Source organism: Emydura macquarii, unplaced genomic scaffold, assembly GCF_026122565.2.
Source record: "Emydura macquarii macquarii isolate MOO-44397 ecotype Brisbane River unplaced genomic scaffold, CSIRO-AGI_Emac_v2 contig_1477, whole genome shotgun sequence".
NCBI lineage: Eukaryota > Metazoa > Chordata > Testudines > Chelidae > Emydura > Emydura macquarii.
In genome coordinates this window covers 25,703,318-25,726,853 of record NW_027131614.1, presented here as the reverse complement: position 1 = coordinate 25,726,853, position 23,536 = coordinate 25,703,318, and the positions used below count along the sequence as shown (strand labels likewise).

At 40.2% G+C, this 23,536-nt stretch overlaps 1 protein-coding gene and 1 long non-coding RNA gene across 2 annotated transcripts in view; one reads left to right on the top strand and one right to left on the bottom strand.

Moving 5' to 3' along the window:
* Window positions 1-22,423, bottom strand: part of NOL4 (nucleolar protein 4) — a 219,311-nt gene extending 196,888 nt beyond the window's left edge. The window contains exon 1 of the mRNA XM_067553820.1: window positions 22,157-22,423. Coding sequence (XP_067409921.1) covers window positions 22,157-22,423 — 267 coding nt within the window. The remainder of the gene's footprint in view (window positions 1-22,156) is intronic.
* LOC137156778 (uncharacterized) lies at window positions 2,045-6,337 on the top strand. The gene is made up of 3 exons (XR_010920882.1): window positions 2,045-2,093; window positions 4,093-4,205; window positions 5,938-6,337. It is a non-coding gene; the product is annotated as an uncharacterized lncRNA (long non-coding RNA).
* Window positions 22,424-23,536: the final 1,113 nt, after the last annotated feature.

The window sequence follows — 23,536 nt, the reverse complement described above, 5'->3', positions numbered from 1 at the left end:
ATGCATGTGTGTCAGTTTCTCTGCTTGCCAGTGTTGGGGGTGTCAGTGTCACTGGGTAGCAGTATGTTAGTGTGTATCATTATGACTGTGTGACAGTATTGATGTGTGTGGATCAGTGGGTGTGCAGTGTGTGTGTCAGTGTTGGGAGATGTCAGTGTCATTGGGTGTCAATAAGTGTTGGTATGTGCGTTATGACTGTGTCAGTACTGTGATGTGTGTGCACGCAGCAGTGTATGACGGTGTCATTGCGTCAATATGGGGGTGTCAGTGTTACTGGGTAGCAGAATGTGTTAGGGTGTACGTATCACTGGGTAGCAGCATGTGTTGGGATGTCAGTACTAGTGTGTGTCAGTGTTGGGGTGTCAGTGTCACTGGTTTGCAATACGTGTTGGGGTGTGAGTGTCATTGTGTCAATGTCCATGTCACTGGTTAGCAGTACACATTGGGGTGTCTGTGTCACTGGATAGTGGTGAATGTGTTGGTGTATCAGTGTGTATCACTGCTAATGTGTTAGTGTCACTGGGTAGCAGCATGTGTTAGGGTATCAGTGTCACTGTGTGTCAGTGTTGGGGTGTCCGTGTCACTGGGTAGCAGTGTATATGTTGGGGGGTCAGTGTCAGTGTGCGTCAGTGTTGGGAAGTTTCGGTATCACTGGATAGCATGTATTGGGGTGCCTGTGTCAGAGTGTGTCAGTGTGTGGGTCTCCCTGTCACTGGGTAGCAGCACATGTTGGGGTGTCAGTGTCACTGGGTAGTAGTGTCCATGTTGAGGCATCAGTGTGTGTGTCAGTGTTGGGGCATCCATGTCACTGGGTAGCAGCACGTGTTGGGGTGTCAGTCAGTAGTAGTGTCTATGTTGGGGTGTCCGTGTCACTGGGTAGCAGCACTTAGTGGGGTGACAGTGTCAGTGTCAGTCAGTAGCAGTGTCTATGTTGGGGTGTCACTGTCCGTGTTGGGGTGTCCGTGTCACTGGGGTGAGGTGTCAGCGTGTGCCCGTGTCCCGGGGAGCAGCACGCCTTGGGGTGTCAGCGTGGGCGGGTGCCTTGCTGTGGCGAGGGATCTCGGCAGGTGTGGGCAGCACGGGCGGCTGCGGCGCACACGGTCGCCAAGGGAACTCGTGCGGCCGCGGCTCGGTGGGGGCGGGGAGGAGGACGCGCTCTGCCTTGGGCTGCGGCCGGGCCTGCCCCAGCTCCGCTCCCCCTCTCTCCCCCCCTCCCATCCGGAGACTCCACCAATCCGGAGAGGCGGCTGCGAGCCCTGCCGGCTGGAGGTAGTTCGGTGTTACTATAGGAACGGGAGGGATGGGGGAGGCAGGGAGAGCCTCCGCTCCCCTCCCCTCCCCTCCCCCGCCCCCACAGGGCCCCGCGGGCCAGTCCGGGCCCTGAATCAATTAACAAGCAGCAGCCGGCGCCGCGGCGGGGCCGGGAGGCGGAGGAGGAGGAGGCGGCAGCGGCGCAGCAGACGCAGGCTGAGCCGCCGGAGGAGACTGGCCCCCGCCCCATCCCGTCCCATCCCATCCGGTCCTCGCCGCCTCGCTCGGGCCCAGAGCGCTGCCTCCGCCGCGGGACGACAGGGGCCGGCGGGACGAGGGGCGGGCTGGGGGCGAGGAGAGCGGGGCCTGCGGCAGCGAGGCTGGGACGAGAAGCTCTCGTGTCCCTCGGAGCGCTTGGGGCGGACTCTGCACGCCCTGCCCTGCCCTCCGTGTGCCGCAGTGCCCGAGGCAGGCCCCCCCCCCCCCCCTTCCTCCGCTTTACAATCCGCCCTCTCCTGGGGAGCCTTGGTCAGCCCCACACAAAGGCTCAGGCTGGCGGCGTTACCCTGCTGCCCCTGACGTTACAGGGAGGGTCCCATTCCCACTCCCCCGCCTTTGTCTGATTGAGTCCCCTGGGGGGACGAGTGGGTCAGACCAACCTAGAGAAAACCACCCCAGCAGCCAGGCAGGGCATATGGCCCCCTTCTAAGCTACCAGCCCTAAGCGGTTTGATTCACCCTGCTCTCTCTTTCTCTCTCTCTCCCAAGGTGTCTGCTAAACACAGGGTGTGAGATCAGTTTCTAGGTTATTATCCGGCTGTTGGAAGGCACAGGCAGGAAAAGGTGCTTATAGGGGACAAACATTGTGCACTATGTAACAGTCATAATACAGGAACTGTATTTTCAACAAGAAATCTGGAGTGTACCTAGTTTAGGAAAACCTATAGCGCTTATTTACTGTACCATATGGCTATAGGGGGAGGGGAAGAAGAAATGTCTGGCAGTTGCTAAACCAGTGGCAGATATATATATATCTCAGTTCACTCAAATCTATGAGATTCATAGTCATCCATAGTGAATGTTTCACAGGTAAGAAAAATCAAAACATTCCCATTAATTTCACCTGATATTTTAGCCACCACAGATGTTTGTCTATGGGACTTTCAAGGTTTTTTCACGGATTAGGATTGAGATGTTTTCCTCTTACTACATGACCTGAACAGAATGTAAATGGCTCTAGCAAACACATCAATATAACAAGCAAAGGTTTGGTTCTCGATACCACACTCACAATAGTCCTCACTATCACTCCCATTTTTTATTTTATACACACAAAATTAACCGGATTGAAATTTGGTAGTTGTTCCTGAATCATGTTCCTACTTCTGTTAATATCTGTGCAGATCTTATCTTCATTTAAAGACTATATAGGATTTAGATTTAATTTAAATGACAAAATATTTATGCTTGTAAAGAAAAAAGCATGCAGCATATAACCTTGGAGAATACTAACAAACTAAATGCAAAAGGCTATGTTAGTGCAAAACTGAACACACACAAAGTTAGAAAATTCAGTTAAGGTTCCCACAGCAACTATAACTTGGCCACAGCGCACACATGACAGATGTAATATATTTGGGACTGTCTTGTTAAATATATGCTTTAATATGACTAAGTTAATGTTGCTGTGGTAATCTTAACCTTTGAATTTCCTGCAGAACTTCAATCTAACTTCCTTAATCTTCTCTGGGTTCAGCATTAGCCGTCCAGGTGTAAATATTGAGAATGCTGGGAGATGGTGCTGTTTACCTTTGACATAAAGAGATAGTGTTGCATCTATACTGTGGATACATTAGCCCATGTTGTTTCACCAGCTCTCCCAGTGGGTAAAAAAATAGATGTTGAATAATAGGAAGAGATAATTGATCCTTACTGAATAATATGGGGGTGAAGAATAGTTGCCCATAATCACCCTCTGGTTCAATTTGAGAAAAAAGAACCTAAACCATTTAAGTACATTCATCTTTGAGGTTTCTTGTCAAGATAGGCATATTTGGTATCCAATGTCAGAGAGAGGTACAGCACGAGATAGGAAGAGATCTTCTCCCTACATTAGAGAAGCTCCGTGGTTTTCAAACTTTTTGAGCTGAGCCCCCCCTTTGAGTTACAATTTTTGGTCATGTCCCCCCCAACCCAGACAAAAATAGACACATGCAAAAGTATGTGTGATAGCCTACTCATAAATCTAAAAGAGACCTTAATAGAACTTTAATTTGCCTACACCTGTAAATTTCAAATACACCAATATGTAATATAAAAGGGTGTGCCTGTTTCTCTGCAGACAGTTTATCAATTCATAGGGAGATTTTTGAAACCGACACTCTGAGGTTGTCCTCCACTTCCAGTCTTGAACGATACTCTGTCTTTAGTATAGCCCGCACAGAGAATCTGATCGCACACAAATAAGATGAAGCAGCCAGTAAAGGAGCTTTGATCGCACATTTTGACAAAACGATATTCCGAGCCAACTTGGAACCAAAAATTCCCAAAGACTGTTTTTTAAATTGAATTTCCTGTGTCCTATCACTCTGAAGTTCAATCAGCTTCTGAGTGTCATTTGAGAGATGGGACAAGGTCACTGCCTCAGCTACAAAAGGTTGGATAAGACAGTCATTCAGGGGTGCATAGCCTTCAGGAAAATATTTATCCAAATTGGCTCTGAGAAGTCAAGTGATTCTTGATTGGCTCCAGGACACTCAATAGTTCAGATTCTGTTTCCTCGATAGCATCAGTTAACAATAAGAATGGAATGTTTAAACCTGTTTCAATCTTTGTTTTCCAGAGATCTAGCTTTCTCTTGAATGCTGATGTCTTGCTGTGCAGGTCAAAAATAGTACTTTCCGCTCCTGGCAATGAGACATTTAGAGAATTCAGTTTGTCAAAAATATCAGCAAGGTAAGCCAAAAGCACAAGCCAGCAGGGATCACACAATGTATCTGTGTTACTGAAATTCAAATCCAATAGAAAAAGTGAAACTTCATTTCTCAGTTCATAAATGCGTTGCAATACTTTCCTCCTGGATAGCCACCTGACTTCCATATGAAACAACAAAGCATCATGCTCCACTTCCATTTCTGCACAAAGCATTGAAAAGAGACATGCCTTTGTGAGCTGCGTCTTGATAAAGTTCTCGATTTTTATAGCAGAACTCAGAACATCTGTAAATTTCTGATCCATGTTTCAATTTGCAAGGGCTTCATGGTGTATCATACAATGAGTCCACAATATATGTGGAGCAATTTCAAGCACTTCGGCTTTCAAGCCTGCCCTACCTCCAGACATAAAAGAGGCTCCATCTGTGCAGATTCCGACACAGGCTTCCCACTTCAACTCGTGAGAAATTAGGAAGTAGTTTAAAACATTAAACAGTTCAGATCCAGTTGCAAGCATCTTAATTGGCTTTCAGAACAAAAAATCTTCCAATATTGATGTTTTGTGATAGTACAGAAGGTAAGCAATTAAATGAGCTTCTTTTGATATATCTGTTGTTTCATCCAACTGGATTGCAAATAAACTAGATTGCAGTCGAGAGATCAGCTGTGCTTTGATATTTTCTGACATGTCAGAGATTCAGCAACTGACTGTGTTGTCTGACACTGGGATCATTTTAAACTTCTCTGCTGCATTGTCACCAACTATCGTCCTCCAAATATCAACTGCAGCTGGAAGAGTCAATTTTTCCCCAGTTGTGTAAGGCTTTTCATTCTTGGCAATGTGGTATGCAACTTGATATGATGCTTTTAAAGTACTTCCAGGGGTGGATACTACATTTTTCATTGTTTTTTTGTTAGTTTGTTTATTAATTTCTTGTAGCTTTCATGTGAAAAAACTCCGTTCTTTCCTACCAGATCGCCATGTTTTGTGTCTAAATGGCATCTTAATTTTGTTGGATTCAGGCTATCATTTGCTAAAGTTCCTGCACACTCTACACATTGAGGCCTAATTTCTCCATTAATTGCAATGAAAGTGAAACCAAAATCCAAACATGCTTCATCTTATTTTCTCGTTTTTGCAGATTTTTTCTCTGTATTAATTTTAGCCATTTCAGCTTCTTGCTTTTGTTTTGGAATACTACTATCTTTTGGCAATAAGTACCGATTCATTTTTCACCACACAAAAAAAGACATGAAGAAATGTCAAACTCACCAGCAGAATAAGCACTGCACAACTGCTTGTTGTAAAGACAACACATGATACTAAACAGGAAGGCAGGAAAGGTAGTTGTTGATATAGAAATGATGGGCTGGTGATGGCATTCCTTCTTTTAGTCCCAGGCAGATAAAGCTAACTGTGGGGCTCCTGCTGAGAACCCAGGATGGTGGGGACTCCCAGTCTCATCCCCGAGCAGTGGGAACTCCAGCTGTGAGCCCTGCAGTGGTTGGGGCTCCTGCTCTCAGCACTGGGGTGGTGGCGATTCCCACTGTGAGCCCCAGGGGCTCCCTCTCTTAGGCCCTGGGTGGTGGGAGTTCCCACTGTGAGCCCCAAGGCAGCGGGGACTCCAGCTGTGAGCCCTAGAGCCCCGGTGGTTCCTTCTATGAGCCCCGGGATAACGGGGGCTCTGACTCTTAGCTCCGATGTGGTGGGGGTTCCCGCTCCCCTCATAATGTTTCTCCATACTTCCTCCTAGCGGGGCGCACTGCACACTTTGAAGACCTCTGCCTTAGCACATGACCAGGGAGCCACGACTGACTGAGTTGCAGCCATCAAAAGCCTACTCTGCTTCCAAAGAGTTCTGAGCATGAATAGAAACACTGTAAAATGTCTCAAGCCCTCTGTGATGTGGAAGCTGGGTGCTCCTGAAAATCTGACCCTTTGTATTCTTTAAAATGTAATGAAAGTGCTAACAGACAAATGCTATTATGGTAATGTGTAGTATTATGGGCAAATTTACTGCCATTTGCATTACCATCTAGAATTTTTAGAAGTATCTTTATGCCCAATCCTGCTTCTATTGAAATCAGTGGGATTTTGATATTGATTTCAGTGGGAACAGGATTGGGTCATAGAACAGTAAATTTCAGATTACAGTGTCATTCAGTAATTCCTAAATTCAGTCATTCTAGTCTTGGAAATTTGATAAGATGAACATGCAAATGATTTCAACAAAACTCAACATATTTCCATATTTCCACTCTCATCATGTCCAAAGTTTTGTTTAGATAAATAAATAAGACAGATAAGTTATTGTTCCAGATGGTTGTGGGTGGATTGGACCTAATAGAGTCTCCAGTTAAATGATTTTTTTTATTTTATTTTACAGTAGCCTAAATTTAGAAGCCCATTTGTAGATCTCCTCTCTTGTGCACTTTATGCTGCATCTGGTTACTCACCAAAATAATATGCTTTCCAAGCAAAGGTTAAAAAATAAAAATGCAGTCAACATAATGGTTCAAATAACTAATGTTACACAAGTGAATTGATCCCACCATTGGATGATATACATTTGAATCTTAGCTCCTGGAGTTGGGCTGGAATGCAAAATTAGAAGCAGCAGGCCTAAAGGTTTGGAAGTACAGACAGTGTAAAGAAACAAAAATCTATGGATATTAATAAATGACAGTTTTGCAATTGCAAAGGCAGAAATGACAAGAATTGAAGAAGAAAATGTGTAACACAATACATATCATGTGGACCTTAATGCTATTATCATCGATGTCTGAACATATTCCTATATCACAAAATGGCATGTAACCTACTAAATATGATATGTAACCTATCATTTAAATCAACATCTGTACCAGATGACTGGAGGATAGGTAATGTGACGCCAATTTTTAAAAAGGCTCTAGAGGTGATCCTGGCAATTGCAGGCTGGTAAGCCCAACTTTAGTATCAGGCAAATTTGTTGAAACTATATTAAAGAACAGAATTATTAGACACGTAGATGAACACATTTCATTAGGGGAAGAGTCAACGCAGCTTTTGTAAAGGGAAATCATGCCTCACCATTCTGTTAGAATTCTTTTAAGAGGTCAGCAGACGTGGAAAAGGGTGATCCAGTGAATATAGTAGAATACTTGGACTTTCAGAAAAGATTTTAAGCCAAGAAAGCAGTTATGGGATAAGAGGAAAGGTCCTCTTTTGGATCAGTAACTGGTTAAAACACAGGAAACAAAGGGTAGGAATAAATGGTCAGTTTTCAGAATGGAGTGAAGTAAATAATGGTGTCCCCCAGAGAGCTGCACAGTGCTGTTCAACATATTCATAAATGATCTGGGAAAAGGGGTGAAAATGAGGTGGCAAAATTTGAAGATGATACAAAATTATTTAAGATAGTTAAGTCCAAAGCAGACTGTGAAGAGTTATAAAGGGATTCATGAAAGTGAGTGACTGGGCAACAAAATGGCAGATGAAATTCAGTGTTGATAAAGGCGTGATGCACATTAGAAAACATAATCCCAATTATAGATACAAAATTATGGGGTCTAAATTAGCTGTTACCACTCAAGAAAGATCTTGGAGTCATTGCAGATTGTTCTCTGAAAATATCCACTCAGTGTGCAGTGACAGTCAAAAAAGCTAGGAGAATGATAGAAACTGTTAGGAAAAGGATAGATCTGACAGAAATATCGTATTGCCTCTTTATAAATCCATGGTATACCCCCATCTTGATTACTGTGTGTAGTTCTGGTCATGCCATCTCAAAAAGATGGAAATGGAAAAGGTACAAAAATGAATAAAGGTACAGAACTGGTTCCATATTAGGAGAGATTAAAAATACTGGGACTGTTCAACTTGGAAAAGAAGACTAAGGGTGGATATGAGAGAGGACTATGAAATCATGAGTGGTCTGCAGAAAGTGAATACGGAAGTGTTATTTACCCCTTCATATAACACAAGAACCAGGGTCAACTAATGAAATTAATAGACAGCAGGTTTAAAACAAATAATAGGAAATACTTCATATAACGCACAGTCAACATGTGGAACTCATTGCCAGGGGATGTTGTGAAGGGCAAAACTATAACTGGATTTATAAAAGAATGAGATAAGTTAATGGAGGATATGTCCATCAATAGCTATTGGCCAAGATGGTCAGGGATGCAACACCATGCTCTGGATGTCCTTAGGCCTCTGACTGCCAGATGCTGGTACTGGATGACAGCAGATGGATCACTTGATAATTGCCTTGTTCTGTTCATTCCCTTTGAAGCATCTGGCATTGGCTGCTGTTGGAAAACAGGATACTTGACTAGATGGACCATTGGTCAGACTCAATATGGTCATTCTTATGTTCTTACATTCTTAGAGTATACTTGAACTTTGTAGTCAGGTTTACACATGTGTGTATTAGCAGCAAATGCATCCAGTTAGCTTCCAGTTCCCTATGGCCTGGTCTACACTGGCTGCGGATTTCAGCGGCAGTCAAAGGGAGATACGCAAGCTACGTACAGTAACTTGCATATCTCCCATCAACTTCCTACCGTCTACTTACCACAGTGTCACCACTGCACTGCACCAATGGGAAATGCCCTCCCATCGAGGCAGCACTACATTTCTCGCTGGGGTGGATTAACACAGTTGACTTCTGGGTTCAATTGAGCGAGTCTTCACTGCTGCTCAATCAAACCCGCAAAATAGATCCTGCACTGCCAGCACTGCCGCTGACAGTGTAGACATACCCTATGATGATGGGTATTACATTAGTCTTTAAAATAAATAATATGGCATGTTAAGTATAAACTGTACTTAAAAATAAGATGTGGCAGTATTCATAGTTAGTAGGGCAAATTTCTGCTGAAATGAAACAGTAAAAAATGGAAAACATATCATGATTTTCCCCCCATTTTCCAAATATCACTAATGGTTAGGTAATTGATGATTTGTGATTGCACCCTGTTTGCAGGTAGCATTGTCTGCTGAGTTTCATATACTCTGAGGCTAAAGACCAATAGCCCAGGATATGGAAAACTATTTATCTCATTTGCTTCATAACTCATTATCTTTATTACTATTACTCTGAATTTTGTACTGTTTGCCATTGGAGCTGCTGTTGCAAAAGCTGTGGAAGAGGGAGAGTAGAAAGTTTTTAAAATAAACATAGAAAACGTGTCTGAGGAGGAGAATGTTTAGCTGAGAAGGTGATGTAACTGTTTCATGTGCTTATATATATGTAGAGTTCAAAAGTCCACAACCAATGAAACACATTCTTCAACTCAGTCTCTGTTGCCCAATCAGTGTGAGGAATTTCATAAATGAGAAATACATATACACTTTATTGTGAATGGCTGAGACACTTACATCTCAGTAGAGTATGTTATAAGCAAAGAGTAAAGGCCATATTCAAGAGTGGTGTGAGCTAGTGCAACTCAGTGAGGTCATCTGAGGATTATATCAAAGCTAAATTTGCCTGTAAGTGTGCACTAGAATGAATGACATAAAATCAAACCCAGTTATCCAAGAAGTACATACATTTATTAGACAATAGCCCCTCGCATTGGAATATTTTATGGCAAGGTAGGTAGGGTAATTATAGTTAAATTAATCTTTAAAAATATATAATAATTAACTTTATTTTAATAGATCATGTTGACACCTTCAGAACCCAATCTGCCACCATTGCTCATTGATATGAAAGGCCCTATGCATGGAGTAAGTGGGCAGAGGATCAGTACAAGGCCTGTTCATCACTAAAGACCTACATAAACCCTCAAAGTAGGGTGCATAATCCTTGTGCTATGAAGTTATTTATATGCCTTGTGATGCCCTTTCCCAGTAATGAATTTCACCCCATGCAAATAAGGGTGGCAGAACTGGGCCCTTAGTAACAGCTTACTCAAATTCATCTTCCCCAACTTCTTATGGTTACAGTTCTTTAATTATTCCATATGTCCTCCTCTGGCTCACTCACCAGTCCTACTGAGTTCCATTAAAAGATTAATGAGTTATTTTTATCTAAACAAATACATTCCACTTTGTTTATTACTTATTTTCAAATGGCAATGGTTGGTGATAGTTAATTTGTTAAATGCTTATATAAAAAAAAAACATGTAGCTAATACCACATCTCAATATTTATGAAAAAACAGTTTTCTATAAATATAGAAAATTAAGCAATTACCAATATAATTATTCAGAAAAAATTCAAAGGTAGATAAATAATGATAAGGAAAACCTTAATCTATTAGAATTCTAGAATTTTTTTTAAAAAATCTACCTAATGTTCTTAACATGAAGCTAGCTCACTATCCCTGTTTAAGAGCACATTTTCCCACTCTTTTTTGAAAATAGTCTCCTTGATTCAAGTAAACAGAGATGCAGGTAAAGTGGTCTTTGCAGTTGCACTACAGCATCACACTCCTAGCCTTAAGTTCAGGTGTATTCTTTGCAAAATTAGGATGGTCTGAAGAGAGCAATATTAGGATTTGCTACACAGAAGAGTAGCTAGGGAAGAAAAATGTTATATTTTATTCAGAGGTGGAAGTCTTTGGTCTATATTTTTAAAATGAACATTTAATTCCTTGAATGCCCATTGTGAGCCAAAGTAACTTCTCAGTTACACTAATTCAAACTGTCTGTAGCCAATAGGGTTGCCCAGGTAAAAGCAACAGGAGAATTTGTCTCTGTATATTTACTACAAGAACAAAAGGGCAGAGCTTTAGTCCAATTAATTTGTATTTTGCATCTTGCTGAAACTCAGATGATTTTGGAAATGAGCATAGCCTCTTGGTGCTGTGTGTCCCTACAGAGTTCATTTTGTATTAGAACCTTGTTGGGAAATCCTAAATCCAAGCAAAAGGGGTAAAAATATTTTGTGGAGTTCTGTCTGTCTGTCTCAGGGTTTTGTATTGGCACCTATCACCATAGTATCTGAATGTAGGATCCGTTGATAGAAAGAAAATAAGAACAGCCATACTGGGTCAGACCAATGGTCCATCTAGTCCAGTATCCTGTCTTCCAACAGTGGTCAATGCCAGGTGTTTCAGAGAGAATAAATAGAACAAGTAATCATCAAATGATCTATCCCATCAGCCATTTCCAGCCTCTGGCAAACAGCAATCCCTGCCTATCCTGGCTAATAGCCATTGATGGACCTATCCTCCAGGAACTTATCTAGTTCTTTTTTGAACTCCATTATAGTCTTGGCCTTCAAAACATCCACTGGGCAAGGAGTTCCACAGGTTGACTGTGCCTTGTGTGAAGAAATACTTCCTTTTGTTTATTTTAAACCTGCTACATATTAATTTCATTTGGTGACCCCTAGTTTTTGTGTTATGAGGAGTAAATAAGATTTCTTTATCTTCTCCACACCAGTCATGATTTTATAGACCTCTATCACATCCCCTCTTAGTCATCCCTTTTCCAAGCTGAAAAGCCCCAGTCTTATTAATCTCTTCTCATATGGAAGCTTTTCCATACCCTTAAACATTTTAGTTGCCCTCTTCTGTAGCTTTTCCAATTCCAATGTATTTTTTTGAGATGGAGCGATCAGATCTGCATGCAGTATTCAAGATGTGGGTATCCCATGGATTTATAGAGGCAATATGATATTTTCTGTCTTATTATCTATCCCTTTCCTAATGGTTCTCAACATTCTGTTAGCTTTTTTGACTGTCACTGCATATTGAGTGGATGTTTTCAGAGAACTATCCACAATGACTCCAAGATCTCTTTCTTGAGAAAGTATGACAACGGAGGGGTTTGACTGTTTGTTGTGATTAGAATTCTTCTATGTTCTACATATGGGAACAATGGCTGAGGAATTTGTTGATTTACTTTTATAAAATGATAGAAAGCTATCAGAAGAGGATATGAAAAACTATCAGTTTGCCCAATGAAGAGAGAACAGCATGAGTTTTGTACTTACTTTTCCCCCATTGTATCTTGAAAACTGTAATGGATATTTCATATAGACACCTATAACTCATATTCCCTTCAGAGAGCTTGGTTATCAACCACCATGAAAAAGACCCCACACTGCCCTCTAAAAATCATCTTTCATTTGGATGAGGTAATTGTGTCTAGTGTTTGCCTTTCTTTTCACAAACAATCCTGATTTGGTTTCTAGTTCTTTTCTTGTCACTTTAGTAATAGTTAAACAGTATTTCAGCACTAAGCACCAACCAAACATACCAGCACAGCTGCTCTGCAGAAGAAAAGTTTAGGTGGAAACAACATATATCACCATTAAGCAGAGCTGGACGAACATCTGCTTTGAGGGGGTGGTTGATCATAAACTTTTTGTCCGAGTCATTGTCAATGTCATTCTATGGATTGACCCATATAGGTATTGCCAGAACATTACAGCTAACATCTCTGTTGTGCCTCTAGACTAATATCACTTCAGCAATAATAGGAACTGCCATACTGGAACTGACCAGTGATCCATCTAGTCCATGTTGCCATGGCAGCCTACACAGCATGTTTCCAGGGAAAATAGTAAAATAAATCCCAAAACAAAACATAATATACCTGGGCAATTACACAGTACTATACCATGGAATGACTTTATTCTCTAACCTCATCCAGTATCAGCATATGTACATGAAACCTCCTATCTGAGGATTAAACCTACTAATAGAGATAGATATGAAATGAGAGGGTGTAGGAGGGGGCCATCAGCATTCTGCAGTGAGAAACCCAGACCACAGGAGAGGGTAATGGAAGTGTGCTTGGAGTTTACAGGGAACCTAAAGGTTAGTCACAGATTTGTCTAAGAGTCCTTCCTTTTATTGATTCCACAGAACAGAGTGTGGCTGACCCTGGTGGAGCTCACTGGGAGAGGACACAGACACCTCCCTCTCTGCAATGTCAAGGACTGCTTCAAGTTAATGTCATCACTAATACTAGCAATCCTAAGGGAGGAGGGGAGGACCAGGGTGAAGGTGAGACCATGACCTTGTCCCTTGCTGTGCCCCAATCAGCAGAGCAGAACTGGCACAAAGGGGAGTGCATGTTGCATCTGTCCAAAGAGTAGTGGAGCAGCCACTCCACTGTATAATCCCCAATAGAAAGCTTCCTCCAAGAGCTGCAGTGCAGAATTTCTATCCAACTTCCAGGGATTTAAGTCTATACTCTAGTCCTGTATTTGCTACTTTTTAATGTCAGTTGTCACATATTCCTGTCTGGTGAGATAGGGTAAAAAATGGCGTCTGATTGGCCTTCTCTACACTGTTCATTACTTTATCTAATGTACCCCTATCATACCTTCTCTTAGCCTTTTCCTTTGTTCCTAAATAATCCTAACATTTTAATCTTTCCTCTTTTGAAAGTACCTGTGCCTTTAATTAGTTTTGTTGCCCTTCTCCAGACTTTTTTTTTAATCTCTGCTATATCTGTTTAGAGAAGAGGTGACCAAATTGAATACATTATTAAAAGCAAGGATATACCATTGAATTAATGAGCAGAATATAATTTCCATATTAGTCTCTATCCCTTTCTTAATACAGCCTAACAGCTTATTTTTTACTACTACCATGCATTAAGAAGATTGTTCCTAGATATTTTCCTTAGGAATTTATACCTAAGCCAACCTCAAATGTATCCCAAAATTTTAAATTATTCCTTTCACGTTAAAAGGCAATGATAAACAATGTGAATTACCTTCTAACTGGTCTACCATGAATTTCATCTCCCATATTTCTTATTTTTCTACTTTTCATGGTATTTCTTTTTTCCCCTCCCAGTCCTCCCTAAACGCAACTAACCTAAATAATTTGCATGTCCATGGCCCACCAAATGTTGACAACCCTTCAATTCACTGTCTTCCAAATCATTATTATATATATTGAACTCCATTCCTACTATTAGTATTCACTTCCCAGGCTGAATATTAGCCATTTATTCCAATTCTTTGCTTCCCATATTTTAACCAGTTTTTTGTTTTTGACAGGACTTTTGTCTCTTATGCCATCGTTACCAAAGATCTAATTCTTCCCCCATGAAAGTCAATATCAGACTCAATTTGAGTTCAGTAGAAGGAGACTCAAGCCCCAAGTTTCATCTTCTGAATTATTTTATAAAAATACTTTTGAAAGTCTAAAGTTACATTCACCAGATCTTTCTTGTGTTAACTCAAAGAATTCTAACAGGCTAGAGGAACATAATTAACCCTTGCAGAAGCCTTGTTGGTTTATATCAATCGAGTTATACTCATCTAAGGACTTTACAACTCTGTAATGATTTTCTTACTGGGGTTTTTTTTTCTGGTATTGAAATATGGTCCACAGGTCTATCATTTCTAAGAACATCCTTGCCACTTTTGTTTATAGATTTTTGGCCACTACCCTGTATCATACCTGTTTTAATGACAAATGCTACTAATATTTTAGTTACTTCATTCTTTAATTCTTCAGAACTCTTGGGTTTATACCAGTCCTGATGATTTACTGCAATCTATCATGAATTGTTACATTACCTCTTGTATTATACCTCTATTTCTGACAATGTCTCAGTTTTATTACCTGTAAAGTGTAATTGCAGAATAGGTACTTTCTCATCATCCACAGTGGAGAAGGTTTGAAAGGAAATAATTTATTTTCTATGAAACTTCTTATCCTCTTTGATTGCCCTTGCAGTCTGGCAAAACCAGTGGCCCTACCATAAGCTTGCTGCTCCCGATGTTTTTAAATAATTGTTTAATTGTTATTTCAGACCTAGAGAATACAAGACACTTCTAAAAGTTTGATTTTCCATATACCACTACAATTGCTGCCTTACAACAAAAGCAGCTCATAATTTAGCGTTAGCCTGTCTTGAGTATAGACCTTGCACAGTTCCATAGGCAACGTTGTGACAAGGCTATTGGCTAGCAGACATTGAGATTTACCACAAAGCGTATTTCACCCTCTTAGAAATTGTACTTCAGGCTGTAGTCAGAGAGATTCAAGTATAAGTGGCCACACTCCCTGAATTTATCATTTTTTTAAAAGGGAAGCCAAGGCAGAATAGCATTTTTAATCTGCTGCTAAATCAAAGAGTTTTGGCAATAACAATTTACAAAACTTTCAGACACAGTGAGTTTATTGGTAACATCTGGCCTGTCATTTTCCAGAGAGGCTCATTTACAGCCTTTCAGATGAAAATGGTTAAATGAGTTTCAGCCCAGTTTCAAGTAGGTCGTTAATAAAAATTACCACTCAAAGTCCATACAGGACATTTATGTCTGGAAGTTTTTGTTTAAAGTGAATTCTGCCATAGATCAGATTTATTAACTAAAATGTCCACTACAGATAGTCCTTTAAATCGATGTGTATTCACAGGTACAAGTTAGTGGTTCAAATCCTACATTAAATTTCGGGGACTATCTTTAGTCCTTTTGCCTATATATATATATCCAACTGACAAGTTACTCAGTTTACAAAACTTTGGATTAGGTGCTCAGAACCCTGTACTAATAACTATAAAACTCCCACTGAAATGAATGGTAAGAAGTTTCCATTCATTAGACAAAGAAATGGTGACATAGGTCCCATGTATGTACACGAATGCTCAAAATCATAACTTGTGGCAAGTATTTCTTGCCTATCTGGACATTTTACCTCTGTGTACCTGTTTAAAAGTGATCTTTAATGTACTGAGGCTCATCTACTTAAATAGGGTAAAAAGCATTAGGTGAAAAAGATGCAAGATCAGGTTCACTCTTTCCAGTGCAGGGTAGTGCACACTGCATCTACATGTACCAACCTGCTCCTTCTAGATTCAACAGTCATTTATTTTCTTCTGGCTGCTCTCTAGATGATATGCAGAATCAATATATCCTTCAGCCATACTAGTTGTTCAGTCAATGCTGCCCATTTTGGGACCTGTGTTGGCTAATGCAAGCTACTGAGGACCGAAGTTTGTGCCTTGTGCCACTGCATCCCCCTCCATGAAGACTTTCTGCTGCCAGGGGCTCTCCTCCGGATTAAATCTGAGTTGTAGAATCAGGAGTTTCAGGTGTTCCCTTGATGTTTCCTTCTTTCCTGTGTCCTAATCTTTCTCCACATGTACCTCCTCAAATTTCTGTTCACCATTTGTCCTGCCTCCTCTGCCAGCTAGCTCTTCTTTTTGTCTTCTGGCAGTGCTGATGCTCATCAGTCTCCTGCTCTTTGGTGTAGGCTTAGCACCCAAAGAACAGTGGGGAATCAAGTCCACTTTCTCCATTCTATTCCAAGCAAAGTTCCAATTTTTTGCATAAATTAAACTGGAAACTTTTATTTTTGGAACACTGCTTCTACAAATCATTTGCTGGAGAAAGATGGGGACCAAGAACTCTATTACAGACTTGAACTTTCAAGACAGATGTTGGCTCTTTATTGGGATGATTAATTTTGATAAGGTAGGTCAGTGGGTGTCTGACTGTGTTGTATGTATAAACATCTGTACAATGGAGATGTCAATAGTGACTTGTGTTCAGATAAAGTTACACATACAGGAAGACTAAAATTCCTGTTTCACACTTTAGTGATTTCATTTGGTTTCTAAATTTGGCACACTATTCAAAGAACAATGGTATTTTCCGTGTAATCTTAGAATAAAATAGTTTCTAATTTTACAGAGGAAACATTTAAAGATGCTTTCTTTTTGAAAATTTGCTCTATTTGTCCTCACACTTCTTTGTATAGCTCTAGCTAAACAAACATAATTGCCACAAACTCCAAAACATCACACAAATAAATACACACAGATAATATCTTAAATATATGCCATTTTTGAAATTTTAAGTTTAATGAACTTGACTTATTCTCTTTATTCATGAAAACCTAATTGAGCTACATCAGAAATAACCATCTGTACTGTCTAGTCCCATCAGCTATTTCCATTTTCTGACACTACTTGTACGCCTCCCTGATTCATCAGCTCCACTACTCACAAAGACCAGTGGGAGACCGGGAAGCAAGCTGGGCAGCAGAGGTATAGGGAGTGGGTATGAGGAATAGGAATATGAGGAATAGGAATAGATGTGAAGTGTTGAGCAAAGATGTGGTTGTGAGGGAAAGGCAAATGAACAAGACATTGCAGGATATGAGAGGTTGAGTGGAGCTTTCGAGAAATGAAGAAGCATTTAGCAGGATTATGAACCACTGCACAAGCTACTCTGGGATAAACTACAGCCAAGCTTCAACATCACTCTCTTAATTACGTTGTTTCACCTTTATGTGGTACTTACACCTGTTACATTTTGGTAGTTCATTAGGTATAGAGCTATCAACATATAGTTTCCAAACTCTTTTGTTCACCTTTAATACAATCTGCTACAAAAATAAAGAGAAAAGTATTGAAATGATGCTGTATACTTTTAGATTGCCACAAGATTAAAATAATTTAAAACACATGGTAACAATGTCACCCTCTCTTTTAACATATAAACATTTTTTTCTTTAATGTATTTCTTATATAGTGGTATTTATAACCAAAACTGCACCCATCAAATTATAAGGTCAGGAAAAGACTCCATGAATAGATAAATGGGGATACAGACTGGTCTATTGAACCTAATAAATCTTAATTTTTAAGCTCCCGATCCTGTAATCAGATCCATTAGTGCAGACCCTTAGCCTGTTTGGAGCTCTATTATTCCACTAATGCAGATCCGTTTGCTAGCAGATCTTCCTGGAGGATCAGGATCTAATTAAAGCTAACATATTTGTTTTTGAATGAAGGTTGGTTTTATGTTCCCAAGTGGGAAAAGTATAAAAGAAGATATAGAAAAATTCATACAGAAGGCTAGATTGTGATTTCAGTTATTCAAGAGTAACTCCATTGCAGTGAGTGCAGTTACTCCAGATTTACAATATCAGAATCTGGTTCTTGAGCTTCTGTTCCTGTAGAATTCTGTACAAGGAACATTCTGCACATTGGGGCATATCTTATAACTAATTTGTAGGCAGAATTTCTTACTTAAATGGGGAGTTCTGCTTAAAATCTGATGGTATTTCTTGGCCCATTATTTCTTAGGTTATTTTTTTAGCAATTTCTAAATCTGGGAAGATTTTAGGAAGCACATTTTTGCCCAGGAATAACACAAACCAAGAAAAATACTGATAATTATTCTTATTATTTTTTGTTCTCCAGTTTTTAATCAGGCAACAATTTCAGCAAAGCAGCTAGACAGAGGACGCAAGGAAACCAATCATAACATTCATTTACTCAGTTTTAAAAGATATTACGCTAGTAATATTAGTTCTACACATTCTTAAGTGATTATGTGTACCAACCATTAAAAGTTTATACTAATTATTGTCAGTCATTTGACATATTTCTCAGTTTAATGCTTTTATGTAATGCCGTTAGGTTAGGCATCATTTCACTGTTCTCATAAAGTGCAGCTTGGGCGTAATGAAAAAGAACATATGACAATAACAGTAACAATGTGAAAAGTAGCATAAGTAGGATGTTCTCTGGACTGTGTATTCAAATACTTCACTATGTGTTGCCCCACTCTGGACCTAAAATGGCTGTTTTGCAGTATGTTGTTGCTTGGTGACCAAGAGTGCATCTCCTAGCCCATAGAGAGATGTGAAGATTCAGAGATTGATTTGTTCCTCTTGCTCTTGAAGAGACCAGGCCAGTAAAATAGAAGAAGCCTACATGTAAGTATCTAAATATTCCCCTTTCCTGCATGTTTAAGTTGATATTTAAATCAGGCTTGTGATTTTGGGATGCTGACCAAATAAGCAATTGGAAAAATGGAACAAAACCCGGCATGTCACTGCCCATGAAATACAAAAAGTAGACCAAGTCTCAGCTACTGTAAGCTTGCAAGATACCCTTGCTTCAATTAAGTCTATGTTGTATGTCTAGTCTGTTCCGGTGCAACCTCCCAGTTGCTATCAGTCTCTCTTTCTTTCATTAGAATCAAGTAGTTAATTAGCCTCAGCCTGTCCTCTCCCCTTCTCTCTTTCCCTTTAACGCAGCAGTAATGATGTCTAATTACCAGCAGCAGTGGATTACAGCACCATCAGGAGCAAATCTCTGTGGCTGACAGCAAAGCTGAGCAACAAACCTTAGAGCTTCAAGGAGAAAATAATTTCTAACAATATAGCTGAATATTATTTGCTTATTTTGATCAGTTTATGACTCTGGAGTTAAAATTATAATTTCATCCATTTTATTCATGTAGAGAGAGTGCTTGTGCTAGCCAGAATTACCAATTGTGATTAATTGTACACTGAAATTACTTTTACCTATTGAAAGATCAAGTGATGGAGAAAGTTTTTACTCTTTTAGGCTTTGATACTGTTTGTGGCTATTTCTCTGGGCAGGAACAGTTCAAATTTCTGTGACAACAAGACACAGACAAAAATGGCATAAGTGGAAACCAAACAATAGGGTTAGTTCTGAATGATCATAAATGAATAAACTCTTCAATAGTTAGTGTGGATTTGCCCAAATAAATGAAAGGACGGGCTTTTGAGAGCTAAACAAAAATGACATTTTAGGGTGACATCTCAAAACATCATCTAGGCATAATCTAAAACATAATTTTGAGTTAGAGAGTGAAATCCGAGCACCATTTAAGTGAATGGGAGTTTTGTCATTAACTTTAATGAGGGCAGGATTTAACTCATAATATATAAAACAATTCCTTTTGGAGCATTCAGCATTTGGCACTTTCTGGCACATAGTAATATTTTAAACAAATAGGTGCCACTCTACAGCTCAGCTTAAACAATCCTACTTCCCTTTGTGACTGGAGTATGAAGTTGGTTGCATATGTTTAAGAGAGGGATGACATTTGTTTTTCGTAACTGATAAGTCATACCTGAATGTTTTGCATACTCTTTTCTTGTTTATACTGTGGAACAGATTTTGGAATCCAAACATCCAAGCAAATGGAAGTCAGTGGACGTTTTACCTGAGCAAAGACTGCAAGATCTGTTCCTTAATATTTTGTGTTAAATCATTCAATGTAATGCAGAAATAATTCAAATTTTATGGATGTATAATGGTAGCTTTCTTGTCCTGCTTTTTTATGGTGCCTGGTTGGTTGTTATAATATTTATCTTTCTGTTAAGAGAGACATACACAAATATTCATAAGATTCCAAATGCAAGCATAGGCAAGATTACCATTAAGATCAACATTTAAGTAAATTCTCTAACAGGTAAACATATCAAGAAAGGTTTTAGACACAGAGATCTGAAAACAATCAAGAACAAAAAAGAGAAGAGGGAAATCCAAACCCTCCTGGCCTAGTAATGATGGCAGACAACGTATAAGTTGGTAACATAAAGAAATGTTGCATGTGAAAGATCCAGAATAGCTCTATATTTTATTAAATCTTGTAAAAATAAAGTTAGCCTTTTTTATTCAGCTTATTTATTTTTTTAATTTTACCCCAAAATAAGGAATTTGCTTGCAGTTCTGAACTTGTGGTGGAAAGTAAACCCATAAGAAATAAAAGATCTTTCATGCAAGACTCTTTAAAAAAACACGGCTCCAGTTAATGGAAAAATAAAAAAAATCAGGCAGGAAGTATAATTCTATTTGAGATAATTTTTCCTTTGTTCTATGCTTGATTCTCAATTTCCATCCCAAAACATATTTGATCTACAGTAAATCTTAGGATCAAATATTAATAATCTGCTGTTTAACTTTAGAAAAGTAACGTGCTGTTCTCCATGTAAAACTTGGACCTATAGGCAGACCTAGAACCCTTTGTGAATAGAAGTGGTAAGAAGGGAACATAAACATTGCTTAGAACATTCTCTATTGCTTGCCTTTTAACTCCTTTGCAAAATTAATTGCACATCTACACTTCCTGACAACAGTTCGTTTGATTATTAGAAAGAGGGCAAATATAAACTAGCATCGTAAATGCCTTGATTTATTAATATTTTGAAGAAGATACCTGTACAGAATCTCCAGATTTTCCCCAGCAACATATTTTATAATTAAACCTAGAATACTTTTCAAGAAGCCTTCTGTATTATGCCATGCAGGGAACATTTTCATTAGACCAGGATGAGATTTCAGTGCAACAGAAAATATTGTTCATCAAACCCAAATGCCAAAGCAGAAATAAAATATTGCCTGTGTTTCCATCTTTAGATCCCCAGATAAGGAGCCTAGATTCCCTGAGGTATTTTAGAGAAAGAAAAAATGATATATTAAAGAGTTCAATATGCAGACCTACTTGTAGCCAATAGGTCCCATTTTCTTACATAGGAAATTCTGTAGCTCCTGTCACCACCAAGCATAATAGCTCTTCCGCTCTTAGAACTGCGTCTAGCTATTCAGATTCAGACCCTGGGAAGGCTCGTGCTACTACTGGATGGCATCAACTGAGTTTAAGCTTTATAGCTGTGAGACTTGAGCAATCCCAGAAAGAGAAACAAAATAGACCATTTGGTCATGTGGAAACCTCTCTCTCTCTCTTTGTTGATCATCCTCTCCTGGCTTCCTTTAATAAAATAGCAACGCTCCAGAGTCATCAAGGCATATCCCTGCTGCTCTGTGTCTCAGGAGCTGCGGTCTAACAATAAAAAAACCCGATATCCTGGGGAAGCCCCCAAATAAACGACCAGCGCCGCATTTGGCTTTGTGCCAGTAAGGCTACACCGTGCTCTATCGATCACAATAGTATATTATGAAAATGTGCAGCTGTAATCCTACGTGTGGCCTTTATACAATGGCAAGACACGCGACAGACACCACACCGCCAAGGGGACGGGACAATAGCCCACCCCAAAATAACAGCATCGACCAAAGGGGGGGAGGGGGAGGCGGGCCGGGGGATCGTTATCGCTTTAAATAAAAGGGCCACAAAGACCTCACCTGTGTATAATGTGACATGCAAATACAACATGGTGATGACTTAGAGGAAGAGAAAGAAACGAGCCAACTGTGGCTCCCCCTTTTCCTCTCTCCCACTATAGGCTGCATTTGTCGACATAGAACAAGGAAGACAATTCTCTACTAACCGTGGTTTTGACTGGCACGTACAGCACTTGCTTCCCTCCTCCACCAGCACCATTGACCCCGTCCGAATTGCCGAGCTGGAAGCCTTTAGATTTGACCCAGAATTTAAATTTGGCATTATCCGTGGAGCTCGATTCGGAGCCATTCAAGAGCTGGACGATCCGGTCGTATTTTTTGCGGGTCACCGTCTTGGTTTTCCCCGAGTCTCCGTAAGTCCTGAGACACCAGTCCTGAAACTGGCGGTACATGTCCCGGTCGCTGCTCTCCATGATCTTCTACGAGACAACACACACACTCCAAAACGGGCCGTGTCTGGATCTTCCAAATGTACTTTGCACCTGTTCACCTAGTGCTCATGAAAAATGCATCCACCACCAAGATGGAATGAGAGGAGGTCCCGGTGCGAGCAGATCCCAGCTGATTTTTTTGTGTGTTGTTGGTGGGGGGAGGGGAGAGGGGGTTAGCAATCAATTCAATAGTGTAGCCGTGTTCTTGTTCATTTTTAACTGTGCCGGATCACAGAAGGCAGAACGGATCTCGCAGAGGCTTCTCGTATCCTTCTACTGTACGTGATCGGTCTCTAATATTGTGCAAGGCAGGACTATCCCAGTGTCTCCAACAGCGACTACCCAGAGGGTTGTGATTTATAAATAATTAAAACCCTATCCCTTGGCTTAACAAAAAGAGAAAAGAGAAAATTGACTCGTATTCTTCTCTCTCACACATCAATCAGCTCCACCCGGCTGCACCCTGGATGGTGCAGGTGAAAAACACCCTCCACCCCAGCCAGCCCTCCCTGCTTCTTCAAAGGGTTTTCTGTGTCTGTCCTGGAGGACCGTGCCTCTCCTAAAGCAGCCTCTGTGCAGGATGGAGGAAACACTGAATGGCAAATTGGTCTCTGCGCCCCTTGGCTGTTTTTGCTTTAGATTTCCCTGCTTTGGGCGTTAAAGTACGGGAAAGAAAGAAAGTTCTTACCTGTTATTTTGTAAGCCTAACAAATCCCAGCCGCATTGGTTATATATTTTTTTTCTTTAAACGATCTGTGAAAATTTCACTTCCTCACATTGAGTCCCAATGAATTTCAGATGCCTTTATAGGAATTCTCATGTATTTATTTATTTATTTTAAATCCCAGCAGATGAAGGAAAAAATATATACACTATATGATCAGATATTAGACCAAAGGAGAGAGATCATTCCCAGGAGGATGTTGGTAAACGAAAGAAGGCGGCTGTCGGTTGGTCTGCCAGTTTAATAATGGTGCTCACACATGTAGGACTCCTCTGGTCTGGGGTTTCCTTTGGTGTCTGTGCTAAACTGGCTTACAAGGCATTCAAGGAAGTTTGCGAACGGATGTTTAATAGAAACACCCCCCTTTCTTT